Here is a 13290-nt window from a genome sequence, read left to right on the forward strand (position 1 = left end):
GTGTGAGCCCCCGAGTTCAAGCCCCAGAACCAGCAGAACAAAAAGTGCTATGTCAGCTATTACTTTATTGAAAACAACACAACTCAGTGGCTTGACACTGTAAACATTCACTCTGGTTCATGGGTCCAAAGGTCAGATAGATCCTCCCATTCTTGGCTAGATTATTATCCTGCATAGATAATGTTCACCTGGAGGCCTATATCACTCAGAGAGTTTATACTCACAATGTTATTTATGGAAGCCATGAGTAAAAGGATAAACAGACATGATAAGAGCCAAGGAAGGGAAATCCTGACGCAAGCTACAACATGGTGAACCATAGGGAGCTTATACTAAGTGAAATAAGCCAGTCACATAAAGGCAAATATACTATATTGGTTCCATTTATGTATGGTACTTAAAGTAGCCAAAAACCATACAGGCCATTGAGTGTGGTAGTGCACACCTGTAATGCCATCACTCAGAAGGCTAGGCAGCAGGATCCCAAATACCAGGCCAATCTGGACTATGGAAAAAAAAAAAAAGCCAACTGGCTCATGTCCATGATCCTAGCTATTCAGGAAAAAGCTGAGATTTGAGGATTGCAGTTAAAGCCAGATAAATCAGAGACCCTTATCTGTGATTAACCAGCAAAAAGCCAGAAATAGAGGTGTAACTCAAGTGGCAGAGCACCAGGCTTGAGTGAAAAAGTGAAGTGAGAGTGGAAGGCCCTGAATTCAAATTCCAGTACTAGCAAAAAAAAAAATCCTTTGAAAACTTGATGAAGAGAAGGGAATCACTGCTAATGGAAAGTAAGTATGTTCGAAGAGAAGTAACATTCAACATGCTAGGAAAAAGAGCAGACAACCATTAGCGTTCAGTGTAGATGATGGAGAAAAAGGCACTGTGAAATCCTAGTAGAAAAAAAATAGAAAAAGTAAAAAGGAGCATTTCAGTAAAATACACACTATTTTTCTTTTTAAAAAATATAATTTTAGGGCTGGGAAGGTGGCTCAGTGGTAGAGTGCTTGCCTTGCATGCCTGAGGCCCTGGGTTCGATTCCTCAGCACCACATAAGCAAAAAGAAAAAAGCCGGAGTGGTACTGTGGCTCAAGTGGTAGAACACTGGCCTTGAGCTGAAGAGCTGAGGGACAGTGCTCAGGCCCAGAGTTCAAGCCCCATGACGGACAAAAAAAAAAAAAAAGATGCACAGAGGAGTTACCATTTCAGAGGAGTCATTTCTGCAAGAGGTTCTCCCCCTCCCTCCAAGATTAAGAGTCTTTCTTTCTTTTAATGGGAAGGTAGTGTTTATGTTTAATTATGTTCATGAGAATGAAAAAGTTCTGGAGATGGATGATTGAGGTGGTTGTGCAACAATACACTGTGTTTTAAAAAAATATATCTTTTTTTTTTTTATTCCTAAGGGAAAGTAATAGAAAATAGCATAGTTTTGAAATTTTCGAAAATTCTTTAGAAACACTGTCCATATACAAAGTACTTAATAGTGTTATGCATAAAATGGTTAGAAGAATGTGTGTGTGTGTGTGTGTGTGTGTGTGTGTTGTAGAGTTCTCATCTGTACATTTCAGGGCTTAGTCTCTTGAAAATATTCATAGTTTTTACAAAGTAGAGCACACTTTCCATATTTTCATATCTATGATTTCTATTATTTTCTCAGTTAAGTAGACCCCTTCCCCCATGTAGTTAGTAAACATCATTTTCAATGTCTCTTCAATCTTACACACCTATCATCACATTACTTACCTCTGCTGAAAGCTTCTTAGATGTTTCTAATATTAAGGACTGGGCTATGGCTCAAGTGGTAGAGTGCCTGCTTTGCCTCGAATATTTCCAGTGTTTTGCCACATAAATGGCTAAGTGAAGTGCATTCTTGTATACATATCTTTTTTTTTTTAATGCGCTGGGTAGGAAGTAGTGCTGTGGCTCAAGTGGTAAAGTGCTAGCCTTGAGCTGAAGAGCTCAGGGACTGTGCCCAAGCCCAAGGTTCAAACCCCACGACTGAAAAAAAATTCAGACATATAGAGCTGGGTATATACAACAGTGGAAGGAAGATTATGCTGTTCTAAGAAGAAGTGAACTATCAAACCATAAAAAATGATATGGAGAAAAATGCATATTGAAAGAACATTACTGTCAAAAAAAATGTCTAAGGTTGGGGATGTGGCTTAGTGGTAGAGTGCTTACCTAGCATGCATGAAGCCCTGGGTTCGATTCCTCAGTACCACATAAACAGAAAAAACCATAAGTGGTGCTGTGGCTCAAGTGGTAGAGTGCCTACCTTGAGCTGAAGGACAGCGCCCAGGCCCAGATTCAGGCCCCACAGCTGACAAAAAGAAAAAAGAAAAAAAAAGTATGTGAGTGACATTGTCTAAAAGAGAAATATATGCATTACTTTAATTGTGAAATGTTAACCCTTCTGCACAACACTTTAATAAAAACAATAAAATCGTATTAAAAATTAGGAATTACACAATTATATTCGGAAAGGTAATACTTGCCTTCTTGGGCGTATTTTTTTTTTGGGGGGGGGTCCGGTCGTGGGGCCTGTACTCTGGGCCTGGGCACTGTCCCTCAGATCTTCAGCTCAAGGCTAGTGCTCTACCACTTGAGCCACAGCGCCACTTCCAGCTTTTTTCTTTTTGCTTATGTGGTGCTGAGGAATGGAACCCAGGGCCTCATGCATGCGAGGCAAGAGGCAAGCTCTCTACCACTGAGCCACCTTCCCAGCCCCCTTGGGGATATTTTCATAACAAATAGATTACTTGCGTGTGTGTGTGTGTGTGTGTTTTGAGACTCACTTTTGAGAAAGAAATGGGCGGCAATTCACAACCCCTACTGAGAGAAATAAACATTTCGGGCCAAGATGGTCTTTGAGAAGAGCTCATTCCACTCCGTAGACTTTGCAGAGCGTCCCTAACGGTGCAGCTCGGAGGCTTGTGGGAAATGTAGTTCCGCGGCCAACAGGACGCCGCTGCGAGGACCCTGGGCGCGCAGCCCTGACGTCTGCGCATGTGCGGCGCGCCGAGCGGCGTCTTCCCTCCCTCCCCCCCCCACCCCAGGCTGAGAGTGGGTGACGAGACCCCCTCGTCCGCGCGTCTTCGCTGCCCCACGCCGTGGCCCAGAGCCGCGGAACCACGAGCTGAGGCCCTGCCCTTCCAGGTAGGAAACGACGCTATCAGGAGGCTTGACGTGGCCTGCGGCCCAGGGGCCAGAGATGACGGGTGGGTTCCTGCCCGGGCGGGTGGGAGCCCAAACTTCGGTTGCAACCACGGAGGCGACGTCCGGGGCCGCCCCGGTCCTCCTCCGGGCGGAGCCCGCGGGGTGGGCCTCGCGGTGGTACGGGGACGGCGGCGTGGGCGCGGGCGGCGGCCGGGCCTCCCGGCCTCCCTTTGTCAGGAGACGAGCCTGCGACCCACGGTGAGCCTCCGCGGCCGCGCGGGAACGAGCCCGGAAGTCCCGGGGCGCGCACGCGGCCGGACCTGCGGGGCGGGGCGGGGCGGGGGCGGGGCCTGCCGCGCTGGGCCACGCCCCGCGAGCCACCTGCCGCAGCCTGGTGCCTCTCCAGGTAGAGGGGAAGCCTCCGCAATCCTCCAGACGCGCAGTGAGCTGGAGCCCCCCGCTCTGTCCACAGGGTTTTCGGTCGTGTCTTCTAATCTTCACATCCAGCCAGTGTCTTCCGGTATGGTCATCGCTAGAAAGGCTCAGAAGGGGGAAGTGATTCACCTGAGGTCAGCCAGCCAGCTGCCACTTCATGTTACCTGACAGCGAATTGTTTTTCCTTTTGTCTTTTGTCTTGGCCTACTGGTGGTTTTCATACGTTTGAAATTTTCTCCCTGGGTGAATTCGCTGTTTACTCCTTATAGGGCACCCTGAAGACTATAAACAACTTTGTGATTTTACAAGTTTTCCCATGGACTGGGAGTATAGGCAGAGAACTTGCCTAGCATGGAAGAGGCCTTGCGTTTGATGTAGCATGGAAGCCAAGAAGGTTTCCCAAGGATTCAAAAGTTTGGAAACTTTGGAACCAATTGCATTCTTTTTAGACGGTTAGCTTATTGTTGTTGTTGTTATATTATTATTATTTTGTCAGTCGTGGGCTTGAACTCGGCCTGGGCACTGTTCCCAGAGCTCTGTTGCTCAAGGCTCATGCTCTACCACTTTGACCCATAATGCCACTTCTGGTTTATTGAGTGGTTAATTGGAGATTAGAGTCTCATGGGAACTTTTCTGCCCAGGCTGGCTTTGAACTGTGGTCCTTAGCTAACTCAGCCTCCTGAGTAGTTAGGATTACAGTTATGAACCACCAGCACTTGACTGACTGTTAACTTTTATTGTGATTCTATTAATGGTTACATTAAGGGTACTATTAAGTCATTTCAGACAGGCTGAACTTTAGTCCTGTTCTAGGTGTCAACCCCATAAAAGGCAGTGGGGAAGCATTTTCTTCTCTCTGTGACTCTGTCTGTCTGTCTCTCTCTCTCTCTCTCTCTCTCTGGCATTTGGCCTGGGGTTTGAGCTCATGAATTGGGTGCTGTCCTTGAGCTGTTTTGCTCACTTGAACTACAGTTTCCACTTTTTTTGGTGATTAATTGGAGACAAGAGTCTCATGGAGGGCTGGGAAGGTGGCTCAGTGATAGTGTGCTTGCCTTGCATGCATGAGGCTCTCGGTTTGATTCCTCAGCACCATATAAAGCAGAAAAGCCTGGAAGTGGCGCCATGGCTCAAGCCGTAGGGTGCTCGCCTTGAGCTAAAGAGCTGAGGGACAGCACCAAAAAAAGAAAAAAAGAGCCTCATGGACTTTCCTGCCTGGGCTGGCTTTGAACTGCAATCCAATCGGCCTCCTGATTAGCGAGGATTAGACATGAGCTCCTAGTGCCCAGTTTAGGAATTATTATTTTGTCAGATGGTATATAGAGATTTCTTTTTTTTTTTTTTTTTGGGTCCAGTCGTGGGGCCTGAATTCTGGGCCTAGGCACTGTCCCTCAGCTCAAGGCTAGTGCTCTACCACTTGAGCCACTTCCGGCTTTTTTCTTATGTCGTGTTGAAGAATCGAACCCAGGGCCTCATACATGCAAGGCAAGCGCTCTACCACTGAGCCACCTTCCCAGCAGTATGTAGAGATTTCTTTTTTTTTTTTTTTTTTGGTCCAGTCGTGGGGCCTGAACTCTGGGCCTGGGTGCTGTCCCTCAGCTCTTCAGCTCAAGGCTAGCACTCTACCACTTGAGCCACAGTGCCACTTCCGGCTTTTTTCTTTTTGCTTATGTGGTGCTGAGGAATCGAACCCAGGGCCTCATGCATGCAAGGCAAGCGCTCTACCACTGAGCCACCTTCCCAGCCCCTATGTAGAGATTTCTAAAACAAACATTCCATGAATATGAGGCAGGTCAGTTCTTCAATAACATGCCTTCCTTTTTCTTCTGTTCCAGTTCTGTCTTCGTAGTTCTCTGTCTTTACACCCAAACTGCAGAAATGAACAAAATGAGCAAATCCCAGGTGAGTTGTTTATTCCCTCTTTTTAAAAAAATATTGCATTTGTGGAAACTTACGTGGATCAAAAAATGAGGTAGAAAAGTATGAACGAGTTAGACTTAAGGAAAACACTAAAATAAGTGGTTGATGCCAGCCGTTGGTTATCCTTGCTTCTGTCTGTTAGGCCGTTTTCACTGGAGGACGGCAGTGTCTCACTGTGATTTGCAGGACCCTGATAGCCTGTAACGTTGAGCATCTTTTCATGATTATTTGCTATCTGTACATCATCTCTGGTGAAGTGTCTGTTCGCAATTTTTTGCCCATTACTTAATTGTTTATTTTCTTATTTTGAGCTTTAAGAGTTATTTGTATATTTAGATGCTAATGATTGTTTTTGGGGTTTGTCTTTGCTTTGGGGTTATTCTTTGCTTTGTTGTCTGTGTTGGCCTGGCACCAAGATCCTCCCAATCTCAGTGCCTCAATCAAACGTAGCTGGGATGGTAGGCATGTACCACCACACTCGGCTATCTGTTGAGAAGGGTCTCGCACACTCCTATTGTCAGCCTCCCATGAAGATAGGATCGCACGCTTGAGCCACCCGCACCTGGCTTAGGGTATTTTATTTTATTTATTTTTCTTTTTTTTTAAATTTAATTTAATTTTATTTGTGAACATACTGTACAGAGGGGTTACAATTACATGGGCAGGATAATGCATACATTTCTTACCAAGCATTGCATCCTCCTCCTTTGTTTACCCTTCACATCCCTTCCCAGCCTCCCCCCTCCCCCCCCATGCTTAGGGTATTTTAAATATTTTTTTCCCCTCAAGTTATAGTAGATGGTATTAGAGAAAAGAAATAACTCCGGTATTGCTGGTGATAGCTTTGCTGGTAGCAATCTGACAGTACTTAAGAGCAAACCTAGACAAGTCTAGCTGTGTCTAAATATTTTTCAAATGAGTGTTCAAGTCTCCAGGAGAAGATGAGCAGAGTAAAATCTCTGGTCATAGTTTAGCTCCAGCTTCCCGAGTTTGCAGCAGCGCATTTGAGGAAGTCATTGGCAAGGTCATAAGAAACATATGGAAACATAAGGCTCAGCGCAGTTGGTCCATCTGGCAGGTCAAAGTGTGGCTCGAGTATTGGGTGTGTGACAGGAATGTAATCAGAGGGAGGGGGATGCTCTGTATTTTCTGCTTGGTCCACTGCCACCTCCCAAGAGTAGATGAGAGCAATACAGTTTTGTGGGGGGAAATGAATATCTTCATCTGCTCCAGGGCAGCCTGGTGTGGTGGGAGAGACAGATGTGAGCACGGTGTTCAACATAAAGCAGCCCGAGTGCAGACAGAATCTGGCTGAGGCTTGCCCCGCATCTGCCCTCGCGTGAGGAGGAGGAGCATAGAGGCAGCAAGTGGCCTTTTCTTTTAACTTTGTGTTCTCGACTCACTTCCTACTTGAACTGATTCTGCAAGTTCCGACCCACATGCCACAGACTGTATCATGGTTGTCAGAGGCATTATTTTCTTCCAGTGTTATGACACAGAAAATGCAAATGCACAACCATTAAGACATGATAGTAAAGTGCACCTTGGTAGCACATGAGTGAGCTAAGAGGACTGAATTTGATCTAAAGTGCAGTAACTTCCCACCTGGGAGGGGAACTCAAAGCGAAACCTGGGGTGCCTGTCTTCCCAGTGCTCTACATGCCCAGCCTACCTGTAAATGTGTCAGGACATTCCCCCTCTCCCCTCCGTACCAGGGTTCGAACTCATGACCTATGCTTGCTTACTAGACTAGTACTTTACCACTTAGCCACACCTCTAGCCCAGCATTTTACTGGTTATTTTGGAGATGGAGTCTCCCAGACTTTTCTGCCTGAGTTGGCTTTGAATCTCGATCCTCAGATCTCAGCCTCCTGAGTAGCTGAGTTTCCAGACTTGAGTCACCAGTGCCCTGTTGTTACAGTGTCTAACTTGGTAACAGACCTCAGATGCCTGCTTTTGAATCACCCTGTTCCAGTTTATGCTAGAAGTAATTTGATGTGATTAGAGAATTACCATTTTTCCTTCTCCTTTTTTTTTTTTTTTTGTCATGGGGCTGAACTCTGGGCCTGGGCTCTGCCCCTCAGCTCTTTAGCTCAAGGCAAGTGCTCTACCACTTGAGCCATAGTGCCACCTCTGGTTTTCTGATATTTTATTGAGATAAAGAGTCTCACGGACTTTCCTGCCCAGGCTGGCTTTGAACCACGGTCCTCAGATCTCAGTCTCCTTATCCTTAGTAGCTAGGATTGCAGGCGTGAGCCACCGGCGCCCTGCCCATTCTTCCTTCTCTTACACTTTTTATTTTTTATTTTTGGCAGATCCTGGAGCTTGAACTCAGGGCCTGGGCTTTGTCCTTGAGCTTTTGTGCTCAAGGTTAGTGCTTTACCACTTGAGCCACAGCTCCACTTCTGGCTATTATAGTGGAGACAAAGTCTCAGGGACTTTCCTGCTGTGGTTGGCTTCAGACCACAGTCCTCAGATCTCAGTCTCCTGAGTAACTAAGATTACAGGCGTGAGCCATTGGCGCCTGGCTCTCTTGGAAACTCTTTGTAGGCATTTCTTGTAGCTCTCTTATATTAAGTTCTGTTTGCCCTTCTCATGCTGTTGTTCTTTGGAGATTACTGTATTATGGGAGTGCATTAGGTACATTCTTTCTAACTTCTTATGTGTTTTTCCTGCATGTGGTATACACTGAATATTGTTCTTTACGGGATTCATACTTGTCCTTCTCATGCTTCCGCTAGCGTGCTGGCTGTTACTTCATGAGATGACTAAAATTTGTGACCAGTAAAGCCAGTCTCTCACCTTCGGAGTGAGGAGGGGTTATGTGGCATCCAATAAGGGAGTCATATTACAAGAATGTTGTTGGAGTTCTATTTAGGTCTTGATCTTTGTCCATTTCTGACTTCATGTTAAATTGATGGCTCATGCTTGTAATCCTAACTACTTAGGAGGCTGAGATCTGAGGATCATGTTTTGAAGCCAGCTGGAGCAGGAAATTCAGTGAGACTCTTATGTCCAATTAACCACCAAAAAGCCAGAATTGGAGGTGTGGGTCAAGTGGTAGAGTGCTAGCCTTGAGTACAAAAGCCCAGGGACAGTGGCCAGATCCTAAGTTCAAGCCCCAGGATCCATGCATGTTAAATTAACTCCTGTAAGATATACATTTGAAGGACTCTAGGTTTCCACTCTCAGCCCCCCGAGTGCTGGGATTACTGGCATGCACTACCATGGCTGCTTTACTGTGTTCTCTCTGCGCCACCTCAGCTTGAATCATGTGTCATTTCAGGGCTCGGTTTCGTTCACGGACGTCACTGTGGACTTCAGCCAGGAGGAGTGGGAGCGCCTGGACCCCTCGCAGAGGATCCTCTATATGGATGTGATGTTGGAGAACTACAGCAACTTGCTGTCCGTGGGTAAGTGCGGCCCTGGGCGTCGCTCCCTGTCTGCCAGGCAGCACTCTGTCCTTTCTCAGCTACCAAAAACCAGGAGCTTCAGAATTACTGAGTGTTGGCCTGTGTCTTCGCGTGTTGAGGCTGAGTGAATCCAGCCTCTGGAGTTCTACCTTCTTTATTCACCAACTGCTTAGACAGCAGGAACCAAAGTACGTGTGATTGGAACAACCAAAAGCTGTGGATAGTGTAGTTAAAATGACCAACGCAGGCTGGTCCGTGGCTCACGCCTTATCCTAGCTGCTCAGGAGGCTGAGATCTAAGGATCACAGTTCAAAGCCAGCCCAGGCAGGAAACTGTGAGACTCTTATTGCCAGTAAACCACTCAGAAAACCAGAAGTAGCGCTGTGGCTCAAGTGGTAGTACGCTCACCTTGAGCTGAAGAGCTGAGGGACAGCATCCAGGCCCAGAGTTCAAGCCCCATGAATGACAAAAAAAAAAGAATGACCAGCTCAGAACTTTCTAGGGATGATCTGAAAAGAAGGGAAATGAGAGAAACCGTAGAAATGATATCAGATATCACTTAGGAGCAAGTTGGTATCTTCAAAATATTTTCTAGAATGTAGTTTGTGGCAAAGTGTAGTGGTGCATGCCTGTAATCCTAGCTACTCAGGAGGTGGAGATCAGGAGGACTGCAGTTCAGCCCAGGCAAAACATTAGTGAGATCTCATCTCAACAAACAAGGCAGGAGTGATGCTTCATACCTGTATTCCCAGTTACACAGAAGGCTTAGTCATGGTCTCAAGCCAGCCATGGGCAAATGTGAAACTCTACTGGAAAAGTAGAAGCAAAATATGCTCTGTAGAGTTAAGCTCTGAGTTCAAACTCTAGTACTACAAAATAGAAAAAAATTAGTTTTAAAATCCCAACATCTTCAGAGGCCACTGAAGACAGAGGGCTTTTGCCGCTCGTGGCCATGCCTCCAAATGTCAGTCTGTCCTTGCTCAACTTTCTTCCCTGCTGCAGATACTTAACGTGGTGTGATGAGGTACTCTTTTCTTCTCTTTTTTTCTTGCCAGTACTAGGGCTTGAATTCAGGGCCTGGTTGCTCTCCCTGAGCCTCTTTGTGCTCAAGGCTAGTGCTGTACCACTTGAGTTACAGCTCCACTTCCAGCTTTTTCTGAGTAGTTTATCCACTTCCCTGGGCTGGCTTCAAACGGCGATCCTCAGATCACAACCTCCTGAGTAGCTAGGATTACAGGCGTGAGCAGTGGCACCTGGCTTTGTGAGCTGCTCTTTAGTTGTATTTTTTGGCTTGCCAGAATAGTGACTTTCATATTTTAGCTCATGGGAATTGGTTGAGATGAGCAGAGGTTTAAAAAAGGGGAAAGAGCCAACATATGTGCCATTAACGCGGGTCCCACCACAACGGGGTAGCCCCGCACCAGTCACTAGCCCTGACCCGCCCAGCGACTCCGCTTCACATCTCCACCTGCTTACTCTCTTGGTCTCTGTGCCGTTCCGTGTCCCTGAAGACACTAAGTCCTGCCGTCCCTGGAGTCGCCAGTCTTTCTACGTCCCTGGCCTGCCCACTTCAACCCAGGGCCTTGCTCATGCCTCAGCCCCTTTTTATTGTATTTTTATTTTTTTGGGCCCGGTTGTGGGGCCTGAACTCTGGCCCTGGGCGCTGTCCCTCAGCTCTTCAGCTCAAGGCTAGCACTCTACCACTTGAGCTACAGCTCCACTTCCGGCTTTTTTTCTTTTTGCTTTATTGGTGCTGAGGAATCGAACCCAGGGCCTCAGGCATGCAAGGCAAGCGCTTTACCACTTGAGCCACCTTCCCAGCCCCCCATTTTTTTTAAAGGTACAATAGAAGGTTTTATTTTTTGTTGTTGTTGTTTTGATTTTTTTTTAATTTTTTTATTGTAAAGATACTATACAGAGGGTTACAGTTACATGAGTGAGGTAATGAGTACACTTCCTCTTGAACATTGTTACCCCCTCCATTGTTTTCCCCCTACCATCCCCTCCCTCCCTCCCTTCCCGGAGGTTCTTTTTTTTTTTTTTTGATTGTGATTAGGTGATTACATAATTTCCGGAAATTCACAGTATTGTGGAATAATGATGCTCATTTAAAGTCACAAGTTCATTCTAACTTTCCTGGAGCAAACTGTCTATCACAGTCTGTAATATATAACGGTGCTCACATGTTATATACCATATATGTGATCAGCAGCATGCCAGCCCCCCATTTTTATTTTTTAATTTTGTTTTTGTTTTTTATCCACTTTAAGGTCATTTTGTCATCTGGCAATGCTATATATGTCCATTGTCAGTTTTTCCTTTTTTTTTTTTTTTGCCACAACCTTTTATGTTTTTGTCTTTTCAAAGTTTAAGAGTAAGAAAAAGATGGCACCAGGGATGTTTTCGTGGTGGGAGAGAGCTATTCATCTGATAGATCAGAAAGATAGACTGTTCACAGAGACTCCACTGTGAAATGGGGAGGGGCTGACTAGTGTGTTTCTTTGTGCTCCATCCTAGAAGTGTGGAAGGCCGATGAGCAGATGGAGGGGGACCCCAAAACCCCAGACGAGCAGGCAAGGCAGTTTCTAATCCTCAAGAACCAAACCCCAGTCGAAGAAAGGGGTTATCTCTTTGCAAAAACATTTCATCTGAACACTGACAGTGTGTCTTTGAGCCAAGTGCCCTATAAATACAGTGGATATGAAAAGGCTGCGCCGTGCCGCTCGGACCTGCTTCGGGACCGGAGCTACGCGGGCAAGGACGATGAGTGCAGCGGTTTTGGAAAATCGCTCCTCCGTCTGAAGCAAGAGAAACCCCAGTCTGCGGCAGAATACGCAGAATATAATAAAAGCACCAAAGCCCTCAGCCCTAAGGAAGTGATTTTTAAGCATCAGAAAATGAAGAACTTGGTTCAGCCTTTCGTTTGCAATTACTGTGACAAGACCTTCTCGTTTAAGTCGCTCCTCGTTAGTCATAAGAGAATCCACACTGGGGAGAAGCCGTATGAGTGCAACGTGTGCCAGAAGACCTTCTCCCACAAGGCGAACCTCATCAAGCACCAGAGAATCCACACCGGGGAGAAGCCCTTCGAGTGCCCCGAGTGTGGCAAGGCGTTCACCCACCAGTCCAACCTCATCGTGCACCAGAGGGCGCACATGGAGAAGAAGCCCTACGGGTGCGGAGAGTGCGGCAAGACCTTCGCCCAGAAGTTCGAGCTCACCACACACCAGAGGATTCACACCGGCGAGCGGCCCTACGAGTGCAGCGAGTGTGCGAAGACCTTCTTCAAGAAGTCCAACCTCATTATCCACCAGAAGATTCACACGGGGGAGAAGCGCTACGAGTGCAGCGAGTGCGGCAAGTCCTTCATCCAGAACTCGCAGCTCATCATCCACACGCGGACTCACACCGGGGAGAAGCCCTACGAGTGCACCGAGTGCGGCAAGACCTTCAGCCAGAGGTCCACCCTGCGGCTGCACGTGCGCATCCACACCGGGGAGAAGCCCTACGAGTGCGCCGACTGCGGCAAGGCCTTCAGCAGGAAGTCCCGCCTCAGTGTCCACCAGAGGCTGCACGCAGGGGACAGACCCTGATGCTGCAGTGGCTCTTCCGGGGGAGGGGCTGGAGGGTCATGGGAGCGATGCTGGCCGGCAGTCTCCATCGAAAAGATGGGAAGATAGGACCCCGGGAGAACACAGCCTCTTGGGAAGCGAGGAGTGCACGCCACTGCACATCATGCGTACAGCTGCGGAATTTTCTCTACAGTGCTGGGGATGGACACCAGGGTCCGTGTGTGTGCTCTACCACCGAGCTGCAGCCAGCCCATAGGGAGCTTCTTAAAGTCCCTGAGAAGTAAGTAGCACAAACATGTACAGACGGTATCCTAGAGATCTTTTTTATTTTATTTTTTTTTCCGCCAGTCCTGGGGCTTGAACTCAGGGCCTGAACACTGTCCCTGAGCTGCTTTTGCTCAAGGTGAGTGTACTACCACTTGAGCCACAGTGCCACTTCTGTCTTTTTTGAGTAGTTTACTGTAGGTAAGAGTCTCATAGAGTTTCCTGCCCAGGCTGGCTTTGAACTACTGTCCTCAGATCTCAGCCTCCTAAATAGCTAGGATTGCAGGCGTGAGCCACCCGCACCCGGTTCTACCCTGGAAATTTATGTGGGAATATTCCGCAAAACACACATCATGTTTTAAATTTACGTATGTGAAGTTACTGGGAGTTTGAAACATTTGTCTTGGCAATCATTAGGGCACATCAAACAAGATTTTCCATATTAAACATGACTTTCGGTACCTTTCCCACCTGCTGTGCATTCCAAAAGGAATAAATGTAGCAAGGAGCCTGCTCCTCCTGCTCGCTTC

General features: G+C 47.0%; 1 protein-coding gene across 2 annotated transcripts; it reads left to right on the forward strand.

Annotated features, from left to right (window-relative positions):
• The first annotated feature begins 3071 nt into the window (after positions 1–3071).
• Positions 3072–12685, forward strand: Zfp1 (ZFP1 zinc finger protein). 2 transcript variants are annotated; one of them, XM_013012808.1, is made up of 4 exons: positions 3072–3159; positions 5427–5493; positions 8798–8924; positions 11442–12685. In XM_013012808.1, exons 2-4 carry the CDS (start codon positions 5470–5472, stop codon positions 12515–12517), a joined length of 1227 nt encoding a protein of 408 aa, XP_012868262.1. In that variant the 5' UTR covers positions 3072–3159; positions 5427–5469; the 3' UTR covers positions 12518–12685. The 2 variants fall into 2 exon arrangements, with proteins under 2 accessions (XP_012868262.1, XP_012868263.1); XM_013012809.1 differs by lacking the exon at positions 3072–3159 and adding an exon at positions 3604–3679.
• The last annotated feature ends 605 nt before the right edge of the window (positions 12686–13290 follow it).

The sequence above is a fragment of the Dipodomys ordii genome, unplaced genomic scaffold (assembly GCF_000151885.1).
Source record: "Dipodomys ordii isolate 6190 unplaced genomic scaffold, Dord_2.0 Scaffold18, whole genome shotgun sequence".
Taxonomy (NCBI): domain Eukaryota; kingdom Metazoa; phylum Chordata; class Mammalia; order Rodentia; family Heteromyidae; genus Dipodomys; species Dipodomys ordii.

Bases quoted from the DNA above. Each gene is read 5' to 3' on its own strand.
- Zfp1 (XM_013012808.1), top strand. From the start codon at position 5,470: ATGAACAAAATGAGCAAATCCCAG. The intron at 5,494-8,797 runs GTGAGTTGTTTA...GTGTCATTTCAG, and splicing joins ACAAAATGAGCAAATCCCAG to GGCTCGGTTTCGTTCACGGA. The intron at 8,925-11,441 runs GTAAGTGCGGCC...GCTCCATCCTAG, and splicing joins CAGCAACTTGCTGTCCGTGG to AAGTGTGGAAGGCCGATGAG.